Raw genomic sequence first — 17,584 nt, 5'->3', positions numbered from 1 at the left:
ATAAAAGATCCGCAGTATATTGCCATCATGAACTGGGCAGCCGTCTCCAGCCCGGCCTTGTTAATGCACTCGTATAGCCCTCATATTAAAGCTCTGACTCAGTGCTGCAGCGTAATAAAACATCATTTTAATCCCCAAATGCATTCATGTACAAAGCCGGTGTTTACGCCGCCAACACACTAAAAACTAGAACGGGCACTCGGTAGAGCGCGTACCTTCGCATATCACAAGATTGGGCATTGAATTATGAACATGTTGGCATTAGTTGCATGCCAATTGGATATAAATTGACCGCGCGATGGTAAAAATAAGATTTTGACCTTTTCATCACATTGACCTTAACCTTTCACCTGATCGATCCCAAAATCTAATCAAATGGTCCCCGGATAATAACCAATCATCCCACCAAATGTCATGCGATTCGGTTTAATACTTTTTGACTTATGTGAATAACACGCACGCACGCATACAAATCCATGGCGATCAAAACATTACCTTCCGCATTTTCAATGCGAAGGTAATGAAATAAAAAACCATATAAAACCACCGGAATCGCCACAACCATCACCAGGTGCAACGAGCATGAAAGAGCCACACCGCTGCTGCAATGCTCCAGCCGAGACGTTGCCATCGTGGGACATTTAGTGCGCTCGCTGAATACTAAAGTGGCGCCCGGCAATCAGTCTCGCTCACGTGCGAGAAGTGATTGTTCCATATTGACGTTTCCCAGGCTCTCGTCTCCATCTCTGCAGGAGTGCTCAACAATCTACTTTACTATTCTATAGCACTGGAGACCGAGAGCCCCGGCTTTTTTCTGCTGCAGACAGGTCTTTGGCCATCTCCCTCACCCAGCTTCTATTAAAGCTTTTCATCGCCTGTAGGGACTGTGAGAAGTCTTAGCTTGAAACCCACTTAATGCTTGTGAGAATGATCGTCACACACTCACTTTATGAGCAGGGAGCATAGTTGTCTCACTGTCTTTGTCTGTGTGTGTCTCTGTGTGTGTGTCTCTGTGTGTGTGTCTCTGTGTGTTTGTGTGTTTTGTGTACATGGGTGTGTTTAATATTCCCCCCACGCAGGCTCATTCGTGCTCATGTGTTGTTTAATTACATGTGTGTGTGTGTGTGTGCATCACAGTGAGATTAAAATGTATTTTTGCTGCCAAGCATGGTTTAATGAGACCTTAATATCAGCAGGTCTGTGTTGTGCTCTGCGACACACACACACAGCAACACACACAGGCACACATACACACACACACACACACACACACAAGCATAAACCCCGGCTAGGCCATCATTCTGTCATCTCTGCTGCTGGAGAGATGTTCTGCAGGGAGCCTTCATGCTGACTTATGGCCGTGCACACATTACATTACAGTAGGTCTGTTATGTGTTGCTGAGCAAGACAATATTAAACCCAGGAGGGGGGGGGGGGGGTTCCTCATGTGATACTGATTGTTATGCATGCCGGGGAGATTCCAGTTTAGAATTTGCATCCTCGATAGAAGCTTGAGGAGAAAATAAAAGGAATAGAAAAGACAACAAATGTAACCTCCTCTCTGTGTGTCGCTCCATCTGCAAATTATGAGAGAAAACCTGATGTGTTAAAAGAGAAAAAAGGATGCCAATCACATAGTGTTACACTTTATTTAAACACTGGCCAAACAAGCTATTGCCGGCGGCTAAACAGATTACATGTTCAAATGAATGTGCAATCAGACTGCCCCCTCTCTCTCTCTCTCTCTCTCTCTCTCTCTCTCTCTCTCTCTCTCTCTCTCTCTCTCTCTCTCTCCCTCTCTCTCTCATTCTCCTTCAGCATGGCTGTATTCTGAACACAGAGGACATGCGCGCTGAGCAGCGGGAGGAGGTCCATCACAGACTGTTTCTGATTGTTTTGACTTAATTATGCTGCAGAACTCTAATTTTCTAGTCGCCTGCTCGGAGGAAAAGTGAGGAGTTGTTTTTCTCTCTCTCCCCAACATTTACAGACTATAAATTGACGATATTGTTGTTTTGGATCTTTCAGTTTGGTAAAGGACTCACAGTTATTATTTATTAGCATTATTATAATATTTTTTTCCTATAACAATCGATCGCCCCCGCCGCCACCCTGAAGTTCATAGTTGTTATCTTGGCCGCCGGGATGGTGGCCTTCATCGGAGCGGTAATCTGCATCATCGCAGCCGTCCACACCGGCTCCTCCAGGGCCGCCGCACAACGGCGACCGGCCCCCGACAACCACTCGCTGTACCCGGACCCGCGGGCGCACAGCCCCGCCGCGGCGGGCTCCGTCGCCCGGGCCGCGTCTCTGGGCGCTCTCCATGGTTCTGAAACCCCTGATTCAGAAGCACCGACGTTCAACATCGGGCTCAACGGGATGGACGGGGTCACTGGACTCACGGGTCACGACCCAACGGTCAGTCGACTCATCTGCACGCCGATCCCCGCCGGGGACTGCAACCCGAACAACTTTCAGCAACAAGCGGAGGACCCGTCGCTGTACGCCGGGGAAGACTGGGGCTTCCTGCGCACCACCGCGGAGGAGCTCCGGCAGACGGTTCTGCAGCAGAAGGACCAGATCCTGGCGGACCAGCGGACCATCAGGGACCTGATGGGGAAACTATCCGAGTGCGAAAAGGGGCTGGACGGCCGGGGCAGCCGCGCGGACAGACGCGGGAGCGCCGCGGGGCTGTGGGGGGGCAAACGCACGGCGGAGGGGACGCACCTGGAGCGGGTCATGGTGCGAGACAGCCCCGGTGCGACGACCGACGGCGTGCACCTGCTCACCATCAGGGCTGTGGATGAGCTGGAGCAGGCCATCACGCAGCTCAAAGACCGCATAGAGAAGCTGGAGGTAGGAAAAGTACCCCTCCACTTAAATCATCATCTGAGTTTTATTTGTTTAGGCAGTAAAGAAGGATCTACAAAAAGTTTCACCTACAATTATGTTTCATAACCTGAGAGCCGCTTTCAAAATGAATGTAGCCTATACGATAACTCAAACTCTAATTTGCTGTAATAAGTGATGTTCAGAGTTGACATCTATATCTATTTTTACATTTTCTCCCCTGAATGCACGAGTGGTTTATGAAAGCGATGGGTTTCAATATTTAATGAGAACAAGTGAGTTATCCAAAAGCTTTTGTGATATTGGATTTTGGCTTCCAGATAAAGATACAATATAAGATTTTAAATTATATCAATGTTAATTGCTGATAACGTTACATATTCATAACTTTCCATCTGTTTATGTCATTAATAATGCATGAATCCATTGCATTGGCGCGGAGGACGCTCATTTCTCACGCCGAGTAAACAGATTGAGATTTTCAAGTTAAAAGGAGGGGAGATGTGAGGATGAAAGGGGGAGGAGATAAAAGCAGGAGGAGGTGGAGGAGAGAGTAGAGTATGAAACGTGCTCCCAGAATAGGATATGAACTCATTTTTGGCGAAAGCAATAACACACATAATTTATGAGTTGTCTATATTTGTAGACTTAGCATGATTCTCTGAGGCGTAGTCGTCCTCGCTCTGTGCCGGCGTGTAGGACATGTCTGCATGGGTCATGCTCCTTGTGGATTAAAAACACTTTGCTTGTTATTGCATACGGACGCTGACAGATGGAGCCCAATAATCTCCATGTTTCATACTCTCAGGAACACATTGAGAGACCTGCATGTATATTTCACAGCTCTTATAGTTGAACCCCAACACTGTATATACGTGTGTGTCTTTAGCCACTCGAGACATGAGCTACACTGCGGTAGCACACTGTGGCGTTTACGTCAGTGAACATAAAAGACGAGCACTCATCTGGGATTACTCGGCAGGGCAAATTATATTCCAAATCGCAAATGTTTTCATTTTTACTTTCAGCCCGTACTGCAGCTGCTCTTCCAAAGTACACTGTTGCACAGACGTGATCCGCTGAGACGCACTATGCTTCCTCATGGTGTCGCACCTTTGACCCTCTTGCTCTTATATATCCGCTGCAGAGAGGATTGAGGGTCAGAGAAGCCAAAAAGATATGCTGGCTAGCTTAGTGCAAAAAGCGACATGATGCAGGAGAACATAACTGGTATTTTTGGCACACTGCATTTGTCATACTCTGTATTGGGACATACTAAATGGTATAGTTGTATTGGTATTGTGACACAGTATATTACATTCTTATAACCATTAGCATTCAACACCAGACCGCTGTAAGCACACCCGGTGAAATGGCTGAAAATGCTGTGCAGGTGCAGTTATTGGAATGCTTTTCCATTTCTATCAGTATTGGCACCACAGTTTCTCAGAGAATTTTTCCCCTGCAACATCAGTTTCGATTTCCATCGAAACCATCTGCTCAATGATAGTAAGTACTCTGTACTCTATCACGCTGATCCTGCTTCAGTGAGGAGATCCTCTGCACTGAGCTCTACCTTTCCTTTCAGCTCGTGTTCTCATGCGGATGTTTTGCATTCGGCTCGTTGATAGGCAGCATGGATGGGTGTTAAAGGACTGTCGCCCTTTCAATGTTCATACGGGCATCATAACGTGTTACATTTTTACATATCTAATCCTAAAATGATTCATTGCTGCAATGCTCTGCCGACATTTGGGCACTTTCAAAAAATCTGGCAAAAATGCAGAATGGCAGCTTTCGTTTTTTTTATTATCAAATCTTGTATTGGTTTTCGAGATATGCACATGCAAAGGAAAAGATGTGCACATTGTATGTATACAAAGGTACTCAGAGAAAAACATAGAAATAAAATAAAAAAGAATATATATATAAATACCGTTAGACATGCAAAAACATGCACATATATTGACATATATATATATATATATACCTGCATACCCTAATAAATACACACACAATGGCAGCTTTCCTGAAAACAGAAGAAACAATTACCTCGAGTACCTCAACACGTTCAAGTGTAAAGAAGCTTGTAGGAATGGAATCGCTGCATCAAATCATAAAAAAACACTCAAATCTCAAATCAGACCAAAAGGCCACAGCCGGCCGAACCAGACCAGGCCAATGAAACATTGCTTTGAGCTGAATGCTAACATTAGCATGCTAACAGGCTCGCGATGACAATGCTCACATGCTGATGAACAACATAATGTTTCATGTTCTACGCTGTAAACACGCTAACCGTTTGCTAACTAACACCAAACAACTCACAGCTAACGCCGATGGGAAGGTCTTTGTTCATTAAAGTATTGGATACATCACAAGTTTGACCAGCTGATGGCGATAGATGAAAAGTTAAGTTATACAAACAATATCCGTAACAAATTTCATGATGATAGGGAGTTGTGGTCGCTGAGACGAGAAACTCCCCCCAGCAGTATTTGTTTCAAACCTCGTCTAAAGAGATGAATATCAGTGTAAGTGAAACTGGAATCACCAAAAGCATCTTCCTCTTGGCAACGTGGATGTTCGCGCCATTTCATCGTAATCCATCTGAAAGTTGGTGAGACGTATTAATACATCGGTTGTCAAGTTAGTGTGCGGTATATGTCGGAGTTTACATGTCCTAAGAACACTGAAGATGCCCGTTCAAAGTCCCCAGAAAAGAGATGTCATGACCACACCTGAGACAGGTAAAACAAGCGCTCCCGCCTGTAAATGAAGCGCCTCCTTCTGGTGCGATTCCTTCCACTCAGCAAGAGACGGCCCTCCTCCCTTCGCTCCCGCTTTGTTCGACCTCGTTCGTGATGTGAACATGTGATGTTGCCGCTCAGTACCCGTTGAGGTTTGAGTTCCTGATGAGTGTGCTGTCCCTTTGAGGAGCTCAGTCCGCTCACGCACAAGTGACCGAAGGATTCATACGAGATCCTTTGAAAAGGAAACGGCTCTGCAGAAATGAAACAAGCTGACTCCTTCTGCTTCGGTGCTCAACCCCATTGAGTCAAGACTACACACACACACACACACACACACACACACACACACACACACACACACACACACATGTTATATGGGATGAATCGAGGATTACAGTGAAAATCACATCCATCCAGCCATGCATCTCTTTTTAGACACACATTAAAACCTGCACGTTAGAATGTTAACATAATTAAATATTCAATGCTCCAACGTTCCTTTATGCCATGACAACATTTCAGACGGTCAGTAATTCTCCTTTATGGCTTTACTTAATCGGTATCGTATGGCTCCATGTGAGCGCTCAGCGCCCTGCATGTGTTATGAATGCTTCCTCTGTGTGTGTTTCTACCTGCAACACGACGCTCAGCGGACAGGCCTCGCAGGTTTGAGGAATGTAGCAGCGTCCGTATTTCTCACATTCCTTCCCTCGTGGTTTTCTGTTTGTTGAAGTGAACCGTTACGCCAGGGAGGAGAGTAATCTGTTGTCCACTGAAACAGTTCATTGTCTCGGTAGCTTTTTCTGAAATGCAATAATGAATGTATAGTTACATTACATTACATTACATGTCATTTAGCAGACGATTTTATCCAAATCGACTTCCAATAAGTGCATTTCAACCTAGAGTATAAACCAAGAACAACAAGAACACAGTTAATTGACTTTAACATTTTTTATTATTATTTAGCATGCATCTAAGTAATGCTGTGGAAACATGCTTTTAAAAACTAAGATCTCATCACTCCATCACTAAGAGATCACATCACTTTCCACTGGCTCTCAATCAGAACAACTCCAGTAATTCTTCTCTTAACTTTAAAATCGTTCTTAACTCATGTGCCTTGATTGGTGATGCGTGGAAACACCATAAAGAAACTCGCTCACTACTCCCTACTAGAGGACTTCTTCCTAGAGTGGACTACTTAAAAAGTGGGATAGACAGAAAAGTTTTATGGAGCCAGGAGCCTTTAGTTATCAAGCTCCTCACCACCAGCAGAACACTCAGTAGACGTAGAAGAGTAGACAACAAGACCTTTAGAGTTGAGAGCTTATCTTAGTTGCTGCGACAGAGCTTTTGCCCTGGTCAGCCCCTTGATCTCTTCTTCCGCAAAACTATAGCTGCCGGCTAGACGCCGGCACTCTTTTCTTTACTCTTCTCCTCTTTTTTTTCCCTCTCCCTCATCTTTTCATCTCTCAATCAACTCTCAATTCTCTGCTTTCTCCCCGACTCCGCTTTCTCTTTCGAGTCCATCAAGGGCAACGACCTATGGAATCTATCTGCCTATATCTGCCTGATGGATCGTCCTGGTTAGTAAATCTGCTCATCCTGTACGCCACTGTCCTCGATCCACCCGCCCTCCTCCTCCCACCCGCCTGCTGCCTGGATCGCGGTGGGGAGTGAATATGCCTACCTAAACTATTCATACACTATTCACCTCTGTCATATTCATTATTTTAATTTTAAATCTGTCCTCCTGTACACATGACATCTATTGCATCATCACATCCTAGGAGGAGAGAGATCTCCTCTGTTCCTCTCTCCTGCAGGTCTTCCTTTTTTTTTCCCACAGAAGGGTTTGGGAGTTTGGTTCCTGTCCTGTCCGATGTGAGGTGGGGGAGGGATGTCTATGTGTTAGATTGTAACTCACTCCGAGAGACAAATTTTTAATTTGTTGTGCTACTAAAATAAACTGAATTGAATTGAATTGAATTAATTCTATGGACTAGCTCAATTGTGAGATTCAATATAAAAGGAAAAAGACACCCATTTTGTGATTATTTTTCATGAATGCTTATTTGCTTTCTTGGTAAGATCTATCAGAAGACTGATTCCACTTTCACATAAGTCCATTCAGTATTCAACTCCAGTCGACATTCAGTTAGCTTAGCTTAGCATACAGACACGACAGAGCCAAGCACCACATGTTCTTTACTTTACCGGTTATTCCGAAATGTTTGTAATCTGAACCAAAAAACAAGCCGTAAAACAACCAATTAATTCCTTTTCTTGGACACATTAATGGGATTTTATTTGGGGTTATAGGTTCAGGACTATTTCTTGGCAGTGTATCTATCCATCAACCTCATGGTGACTGCACCCATCCAAGAAAAAGTCTTGAAAGCAATTCTGTAAAGACTATTTCATTAAGAACTAAACATTAACGACAGCATCGTGAAACCTTTATTGACGAGCCCTGTTGTATATCCAGCAGTGATGTAATGTCAATAACTCTCCTTACATAGGAACACAACCGAGCTGATGTTGAGACGCACTCCAGTCGGAGTAAATACACTGATGCCTGAACTGTTGGTTAAACATCGCAGCGAGAGTCCTTCACAATGTCTTCCTGTAGAGCCGCTCTGTGAACCACTTCTCATCCTCTTCCTCCCTGCAGTCCGACATCGGCCCCTTTCCTCACAACCAGACAGACAGCAGCACCTCAGGAATGCCAGAGGCAGGCGCCGCGCCGGGCGGCCCCGGAAGGCCGGCGGCCCCCCGGCCCCGAGCCGGTGCCGGTGCCGACAGGCCCTGGAGGATGGAAGACTTGGAGGGGGAGCTGGAGAAGAAGGTGGAGCTGCTGGAGAAAGAGAGAAAAACCCTGAGGCTGGAAAGCGAGAAGCAAAGGCAGGAAATCGACCAGGGCATCAATAAACTTCACCACCGACTCTCAGGGCTGGAGGGAGGTTAGTACCAGGGGAAGAAGAGAAAGAAAATGATGTGTGAATGAAAACAGAATGAATAGATAAAAGGAAGCGAGAAATTGTGAGTGACTGTAATGAAGAAATGAGAAATTATTTAGTTTAAAAGTGTAATTTGTGTATTGCGCTCAATCAGATCCGACCATGGGGTTTCTTGAAGATGAATAAATGATGCTTGACTGAAAATCCATGCCCTGTTTAAAAATGTCAGATCAGGTGAAGAAGTGGGAGTTTCATCATCCATCTGATCGTCTCCTCAGACCGATGATTCAATCGATTCCCTCGCTTTTGTCTTCCGGCGTCGTGCTCTCAGGCGTCTCGGGGCATTCCTTCCCAGAGGGCTACAGGCTGTCCTTCCCAACTCGGACCAACTCCATGTACGCTGTGGTGAAGCACTCCGTCCCGGCTCTGCGGGCCCTCACCGCCTGCCTGTGGCTGCGGCCCGCGGAGGGCGGCGTCGGGACGCCTCTGTCCTACGCCGTCTCCGAGCAGCCCAACGAGCTGGTGCTGCTGCAGGGCCTGCACACCCCCGCCGAGCTGCTCGTCAACGGCAAGGTGTGTGTGTGTGAGTGTGTGTCAGCGTCGGTCGAGAAGCCGAGCCGAAACTCACCTGTCCTCTGATTGGGTGATGTTCCCGAGGCGATTTATGTCACGGTTTGTGGGCTGCGGTTCAAACTATTTATTGATTGATATGATATGTATTATTGAGTCTTTGGAGAGCACAACATTATGAGTTTAATGAATTCAGTGGTATAAATAGAAACTGTATTCATTGACACACAATTATATTTACAATACATTGGTATTATTAAACTCCATAATGCGACTATTGCTGAATAAAAAAATCAATATTTACATACATTATTACTAGGGCTGTCAATCGATTAAAAAAAATTAACTAATTAATCGCACATTTTGAAATTGCGATTAATTAATCGCGATTAATCGCGATTAATTGCGATTAATCGCAATTAAAAGTTAAAAGTTAAAAGTTCATTCTTTTTAAAGACAAAACTTCACACAGAGCTGTGTTTTCAAAGAGGCTCCTACATATACAGTGCCAGCGAGGTATTTAATATCGTGGATGATAAATTGTTTCTTCAGTGAAACATCAGATTAGTAAAAAAAAAGTATATTGAGACCCCATTGGTCCTGTCATCTTTAACATTGAACAGCAGCAGAACCAGTGGCCTTGGGAACTGACTGACATTCAAATATGTCACGTTAACCCTCTGGAGGCTGGGGGCATTTTATACATTTTACAAAAAAAATAAATTCACCGTTTAACCTTGTGTTGCCTTGGTCATTTTGACCGAATCAATATTACACCCTCCTGCGTTAATTTGACCCCATTCAATGTTTAATGTCGGTGTTCTTTCGGTAGTCAACAAACAAACATAAAGTGCCTCACACTTAAACTTGGAAAACAATATTAATTCTAATAATTTTCTGGAGGTTTTAATTGCTGGCGTCAAATTGAACCCAAAGGGTAAAATATGTTAGTAAATATAAAGGTAACAGGAGGGTGAAACATTGAATCGGGTCAAAATGACCCAAAGGCGGGGGGAGGGTTAAATATTTAATCGGGTCAAAATGACCGAAGGCAACACAAGGGTTAAAAGGCTTTCCCTTCTTTTCAAAGACAAAACTTCACACAGAGCTGTGTTTTCAAAGAGGCTCCTACATATACAGTGCCAGCGAGGTATTTAATATCGTGGATGATAAATTGTTTCTTCAGTGAAACATCAGATTAGTAAAAAAAAAGTATATTGAGACCCCATTGGTCCTGTCATCTTTAACATTGAACAGCAGCAGAACCAGTGGCCTTGATAACTGACTGACATTCAAATATGTCACGTTAACCCTCTGGAGGCTGGGCTCATTTAATACATTTTACAAAATAAATTAAATTCACCGTTTAAAGTCTTTTGCATGTGACACACCCCCACGTGTTATACATCAAACATTCCAGAACAATCTCAGCTCTGAAATGAGCCTCATTGTCCTCGCGCCGTGTCCTCTGGTTCTCTGACTGACAGGCTGCTAAATGAGCCTAACCTGTGAGGTGGGAGGTCCTTTGTGATTTACTGAGTGTTCATTGGTTGTTTTTCCCCCGAAATGTTGACAGACAAACGGATTGACCAATCACGTTGAAGGTTTCGTGTGTCGCGTTCTTTCCACGCCGCGTCACCCGACACGTCCCCTCCGTTCCTCTGTGTATCAGAGGGGGAGACGGGAGGAAGGAGGAGCAGGAGGAAACCCGACTGATTAATCCACGAGTTAAACTGATTTATGCTCCTTATTTTCGCGGAGAAATGATTGTTTTAAAAACGGAAACAGTGTCAAACCGTACTGCCGCGGTTTAAAAAAAAAAAAAAAATTTGCGTTAATTGCGTTAAAATATTTTAGTGCGTTAACGCGGCCAAATTAATCGCATAGATTAACGCGTTAACGCTGACAGCCCTAATTATTACCTATTACTTAGTACATATATGTGGAGTACTCTATCCAAACAATTACATATTTTAACAGATACAATGGGATTTTACAATCTGTGTCAATGTGATTTTTGTATGTAATGGTACAGCCTTTAGTGCCTTTTGAATAATAAACATACAGGATGAAGCAAAGTGTCAAACAGAGAGTGCTACCTGTTAATAACGTTGCTATAAGACACAGTAACTGGATCCAAGAGTCCACAGCACTAATCTGGAAGAGATTCGGAAGACTCAATGACTCAATGATTTGTTTCTACCACTTTGTACTTTAGCTTTTTTAAATGTCTCCAGTACCACTGTGCTGTGTATGAACAGCATCATAGTCTTGAGTATAATAACGTCGAATCCAGAAGAAGTTGTGCGCTGCATTCGTATTCAAATAAGACGAAAGAGCCAATGTAGCAGAGAAGCTGAATGACCTCATGAACTCACATTAATGCACCACCTCGACAGCACTGCTGGGTGGAGTCGTGCGGCGCAGGGACTGGTGTAATGCCACAGAGTCATTATGGTAATAGATGCCTGGAGGAAAGTTGCTTGTGTCCTTGGAGTTGGCAAGATGTCTTTAGGACTTCGAGAACACGGCGCCACCGCCAACAGAGCAATAAGATCACAGAGCAGCAGAGCCGCGTCCTCTCTCGCCTCCAAGCGGGCGCTGTGGAAACCATCAACCTCTCCTGAACTGCTCTTCTGCCCCCCCCCCCCCCCCCCGGTCGCTAGGTGGCGCAGTTGCCGCTCAACCTCTCCAGAGGCAGCTGGCAGCACATCTGCGTGAGCTGGAGCCAGAAGGGAGGAGCCTGGCAGGCCTACCAGGGGGGAAAGCTGCGGGGCGAGGGCCACGCGCTGGCCGCCGGACACCACATCCGACCTGGAGGGGTGCTCATCCTGGGGCAGGAGCAGGTGAGCGCCTGAGCGAGGGAGTGGAGGATGAATGAAGTGATCACTGAAGTGTTCTTTTGATTGATTGATTGATTGATTGATTGATTGATATATTTATTTGTCGTTTGCCAGAGTACAGGTACAAAAGCATCGAAATTACAAGAAAGGGTGGATGAAAGATTACAGCATAACATGAGGGAAGAAGGCGAGAAAAAACACCAACCCCCCGACTATGCCCGAGAGGGTACAGTGTGGGAGCAGGAAAAACACCTTAGCACATAAGCACATACATTTTAGACATGACTTGCAACGAGTAGGAAGGGGAGGAGGTAATCCAACAACTGGGTGATCTAAGCCCATCCATTGGGGCAGAAGGTAACCAGCACCGACAAGCAGCCAGCCGGTCCGGCGCCAACATAGCGCCAGCCACAGCCCGTCCGGTCCCACTGGGGTGAAAAGCAGGCGAAGGCGTGGGATGGGGGAGGGTAGTGAATGCAATCAGTATTATTGAAAGTTCGTGTGCGTGTTCTGGTATATCGTCCTCCCCAGGCCACAACAGACAGAGTTCTCAGTCCAAGATGGTCGTTGCCATGGAGATAGCCTTGAAAGGTCCTGGGAGAAAACAACCACAGGTGTCTGTGGATAGGGGAAGGAATGAGAGGTTCTCACTTCAGCGATCTTCAGGAGTTGTTGTTCCCGTGGCCTTGGCCAAGGCACCGTTCTGGTTGAGGGAGCGAAAGCAGATAAGATTGGGATTGTTTGGTCTGCCAGCAGCTACATCCAATTTGCGCACCTGCTATTCCACCACTTTCCTCCCATTTTCAAATCGATCCAATTTCGTCGGGCAGCCTTAGGGGCTTTTAACGGCTGTCACCGTTTCCTTAATTTTCCGATAAACCAGGGCAACGCCAAATCAAACAGCAGAAATCCTGTAATCATAGTTCCGAATAGGTAGATGTCATCGTCCTCCACGGAAAGGCTGCTAGGCACCACGACCGTCCATCGTGTAACCAGCTGCAACGTCCCGGCAGGACGGGCAGGTTCCCCCAAACCCAAGCTTCTCGTCGAGAAGACGGTGTCAATTGCGTTGAGAGACCAGTTGATCAGATGATCAGTTGATCGGTCCATGGTTTTTAGTTCGAAGAGCGATGAGGAGAGAGTCTCTCAAGTATAAAACAAGACAAGACATGACGAGAGAAGCCAAGCAGGGAAGGGAAGATCATGGGGAGGAGAGGGAGAGAAAATGCGACCGCCTCCGTTCACACCAAAAGCTGAAGTGAGTTTACTCGCTTGACTCTTTGTGGTTTATTCGCTTCATTCGCGCCTTAGAGGGGGCGGGGCTTATCTCTGTGGCTTTACTATTTCTGCGTTGTTCTTGTTGTGGACATCTCACAAACGTCGGAACATCTAACACCCTCGTGTCTGGGTTCAGAACATTAATAATCATATATATATATATATACACTACCATTCAAAAGTTTGGGGTCATCCAGACAATTTCGTGTCTTCCATGAAAACTCTTTTTTTTTTAACAAATGAATTGAAAATTGAATAGAAAATATAGTCAAGACTTTGACAAGGTTAGAAATAATGATTAATATTTGAAGTATTAATTTTGTTCTTCAAACTTCAAGCTCAAAGGAAGGCCAGTTGTATAGCTTATATCACCAGCATAACTGTTTTCAGCTGTGCTAACATAATTGCACAAGGGTTTTCTAATCAGATATTAGTCTTCTAAGGCGATTAGCAAACACAATGTACCATTAGAACACTGGAGTGATAGTTGATGGAAATGGGCCTCTATACACTTCTGGAGATATTTCATTAGAAACCAGACACTTCCACCTAGAATAGTCATTTACCACATTAACAATGTAGAGAGTGTATTTATGATTAATGTTATCTTTATTGAAAAAACAGTGCTTTTCTTTGAAAAATAAAGACATTTCTAAGTGACCCCAAACTTTTGAACGGTAGTGTATATATATATATATATAGATATGTATTTATAGATGACATCACCCGTAGGCTCACGCAGCTTGGTGACTTTCACCGACGTCTGAATGACTAGAGTAGCAGCAGCAAGTTAGATTTAACAACGCCACGATGTCAGTGAGGGCGAGCGGAGCATCTCAGCGTTGGCGAATCTTTCACCAAAGTTGAAATATTGAGGCGAATGCTTCGCTTCGCTCTATTCGTGTCATTTGTGCCGCCGCCCGGCGAAAAATTGCGTCAATCGCAATTCTCATCTGTGCTTTGACTTTGCATGGGATCTAAAAAAAAATGTCAACGCTTTTGGTGTGAACACAGCGTAAGATGCAGGTAAGGCTTACTCCAAAATAAATCGTGTTTGGAACGGCCTTCAGTATTCTGCTGAAAACAGAAATAGAAGCACATTTCAGGTGGTTTTGAGTAAGTAAGTAAGCTAAGTGGTGTTGTGGTGTTGGGTGAAGAAGGTGTGCGTCTGCATAACGCTCAGAAGCCGCCGCTAACGGCCTCGGGGGCCCTCATCCAGATCCAGGAGAACCCCTCTGTCCTGCGTTATACTGGACACCTTTTGACCACGACTCTCCATCTGGCCCAGTAGCCGGTTCACAGGCCTGACCCAGGGAGCGAAACAGTCGAGGCGAGCCTTTCTGTGTGTGGAAGTCAAATGTGTTTTTGTCTTGAATCACAGCCTCTCTGTCACTTCACTCCTCCAGGATTCCGTCGGTGGAGGCTTTGACTCGTCCCAGGCGCTGGTTGGGGAGTTGTCCCAGTTTGGTCTTTGGGACCGGGTCCTGTCGGCCAGCCAGGTGGCCAGCCTGGCCCGCTGTGGCCGAGTGACCCAGGGCAGCGTGGCCCCCTGGAGCGAGAACGGAGTCGAGGTTTACGGTGGAGCAACCAAGGACCCCGGAGAGCCTTGTAGTAAACACAACAGGAGTTCTCAAGGACCGGTGGGGGGAAAGGAAGTGACAGAAAGAAGGGCGGGGTAAAGGTGTCGCCCTTTCATAAGGTAGGATTCTGAGGATTATTAGCACTGCTACAGGATCTTCTTTCTTTTTTTTAAACATCTCTATGTGGCATGGAATGACACGTTTGTAAAAAGTGGAAATGTAATGGTATGCATATCTATAGGACGTGAGTACTGGAGGGTTTGCAGTCACTTTACCACACGTCTAGTAATCAACGCCATCGTGGAGGCTCAATGGAAATGTGTACAATACAAGATGAGTTTCCTCATAAATATAACTGATCAGATTTGTGTCCCGATTCAGGCCACACTAAACTATATTGTCATTGGTCCAAGCAAATATAAACAACGAATGTACATGTTAACTACATGAATACTAGTAAGCAATTGACCCTTCTGCTGGTTACTGATTTGTGAGAGAACACTTAAACAACACAGTCAGCTGATCAAAAGTAGTATCATTAACTTGCTAAAAAAACTATTTAAAACCTTTTAAAATAAATTGTTAAGCATTTTGGAAAATATTTGAATTTGTTGTTTACAATAAATCATTTATTTATTTTATTTATTTTATTTATTTTATTTATTTTATTTATTTTATTTTATTTATTTTATTTATTTTATTTATTTTATTTATTTTATTTATTTTATTTATTTTATTTATTTTATTTATTTTATTTATTCTATTTCACATGGACAATGCACACCAATCCACAGTAAAACTGTAAGATAGCCAGAGAGGCTAATTTCCATCTGCTGTTCCTGGCAAGGTTTTTTTTAAGGCAGCCACAAAAGACAAAATATCCAATAACATAATGCAACTAAGATTCACCGACAGTCAGACAGTGACATGTGGACGAAAACAATTCACATATAAGCAAAATAAAAGTGTCCCAACAGTATAAGCACATATATATCACTGAGGCACGTAACACACGTCATGAACAAGACAAATGCACAAAAACACCAAACAAGCAGGACAGACGGTCCTTGATGCTTCACAGCTGATTGGCGACAAGCCGTTCCTTAAGCCTGAATGTCTTTTATTTTCTACCAACTCACCAATTAACACGTTATAACCTGTTGTTTCTTTGAAAGGGTGATCTTGAGACTTTGTCTTTTTGTAAAAAAAACATGTTAATTTGTGAGCTTTATAGGCGAAATGTGTTAAGTTTTGGCCAAAGCTACGCCCGCCTGGCGTGCATAGCTACATGTGAGCTTCTTACCAAACTCTCCAGAAAAGACTCTCAACAGTGCATCTCCCGAAATGTTGAACTGAGATGTTGAATCAGATCAGAGGAGCTGTTAAAACATGTGCAAACCTGACCGCTATCTATTCATTCTTTTGGGAGTCGCTCACAGCCGATGTAGAATGAGAGTTCTTGACCTCCATCACGGCCGCCAGACGTTGTGTAAAAACCTCTGGAATCCCTCCGTGAGTGCAGCGGGGTCGGGGTAGAGCTAATTAAGAGCTGCGACAGCTTTGGAGTTGGGAGTCAAGGTAAGGCGATGAAAAGTGAGGGAGAAAGTGGTGTGAATATGAAGTAGATGGCACCAAGGGGTCGATGATGAAGAGAAGAGAAAGGAGGAGGACTGGATTGGGCACTTTGAAGGAGTGACGCCACGTTGTTTTCACTTCTGCATGATGTATTCACATACCTGTAATGTCTTGCCACTGCACAGTGCCTCCTGCATCCATGGCTGGTAAGTGGCTGTTTATGTGCGTGTGTGTGTGTGTCTATAAAGGCCCCGAGGGTCATAAATAAGCTATGGAACAAATCAAAAACAAGTCTTATTCACGAATGAATTCACCGCCGCTAGCAGAATGTTACTCTTTTTTTTGTGTAAGGGCACTTTATATATATGTATATATATTTCTGAAAAGCCTTTGCCCCATTTATGTCACGATGTGTACTCATTATGTTCTTTGAAAACATGTTACATCGAGATTACGATACAGCTATGTATCCAAGTTCAATTATACATTATGCACTCAGTCATTTTAACATTCCTGGATGCTGACTTTTTCTTCTTCGCAATTTTATACATGCAGCCACTCAATAATGCGGTTTGACGAATAAACGACCTGCAACTCTTCCAACCTTCTGACATTCCATGCATGAGTTGTACTGTATGTTTGTTAAACGCCTCGGAGCATCCAGTGTGTTTCTGGAAACTCAGTGATTTTTTAATTTTTAATTTAATATAATATTTAATTTATTTAATTTATTTATTTATTTATTTATTTATTCTATTTATTTTATTTATTTTATTTTATTTATTTTATTTATTTTATTTATTTTATTTATTTTATTTATTTTATTTATTTTATTTATTTTATTTATTTTATTTATTTTATTTTATTTATTTATTTTATTTGACATGGACAATGCACACCAATCAACAGTAAAACTGTAAGATAGCCAGAGAGGCTAATTTCCATCGGCTGTGTGAGACATGACGTTATATACCGATTGTCCATTTCACCATTTCTACAGTAACTGGCTCTCCACCAGCACACAAAGAAACATCCTTCGTGGAAAGTGCCTGTCCGGGTGTTTGAACCCACGTAAACAAATCATCTAATTTAACGTCCTGATGGAAATTTTCCACTGCGAGATATTCTGAACTAATTGAGCATCAGTGATTATTAAGATTCAGACGGTTTGA

General features: G+C 43.9%; 1 protein-coding gene across 1 annotated transcript; it reads left to right on the top strand.

Annotated features, from left to right (window-relative positions):
• Positions 1-2,145: 2,145 nt before the first annotated feature.
• cbx6b (chromobox homolog 6b) lies at positions 2,146-14,936 on the top strand. Its single transcript, XM_056406986.1, has 5 exons — positions 2,146-2,856; positions 8,281-8,569; positions 8,898-9,139; positions 11,803-11,982; positions 14,664-14,936. Exons 1-5 carry the CDS (start codon positions 2,146-2,148, stop codon positions 14,934-14,936), a joined length of 1,695 nt encoding a protein of 564 aa, XP_056262961.1.
• Positions 14,937-17,584: the final 2,648 nt, after the last annotated feature.

The sequence above is a fragment of the Pseudoliparis swirei genome, chromosome 23 (assembly GCF_029220125.1).
Source record: "Pseudoliparis swirei isolate HS2019 ecotype Mariana Trench chromosome 23, NWPU_hadal_v1, whole genome shotgun sequence".
Taxonomy (NCBI): Eukaryota; Metazoa; Chordata; class Actinopteri; order Perciformes; family Liparidae; genus Pseudoliparis; species Pseudoliparis swirei.
Note: the sequence above shows the minus strand (reverse complement) of the source record. Positions and strands in the feature narration are given on the sequence as shown.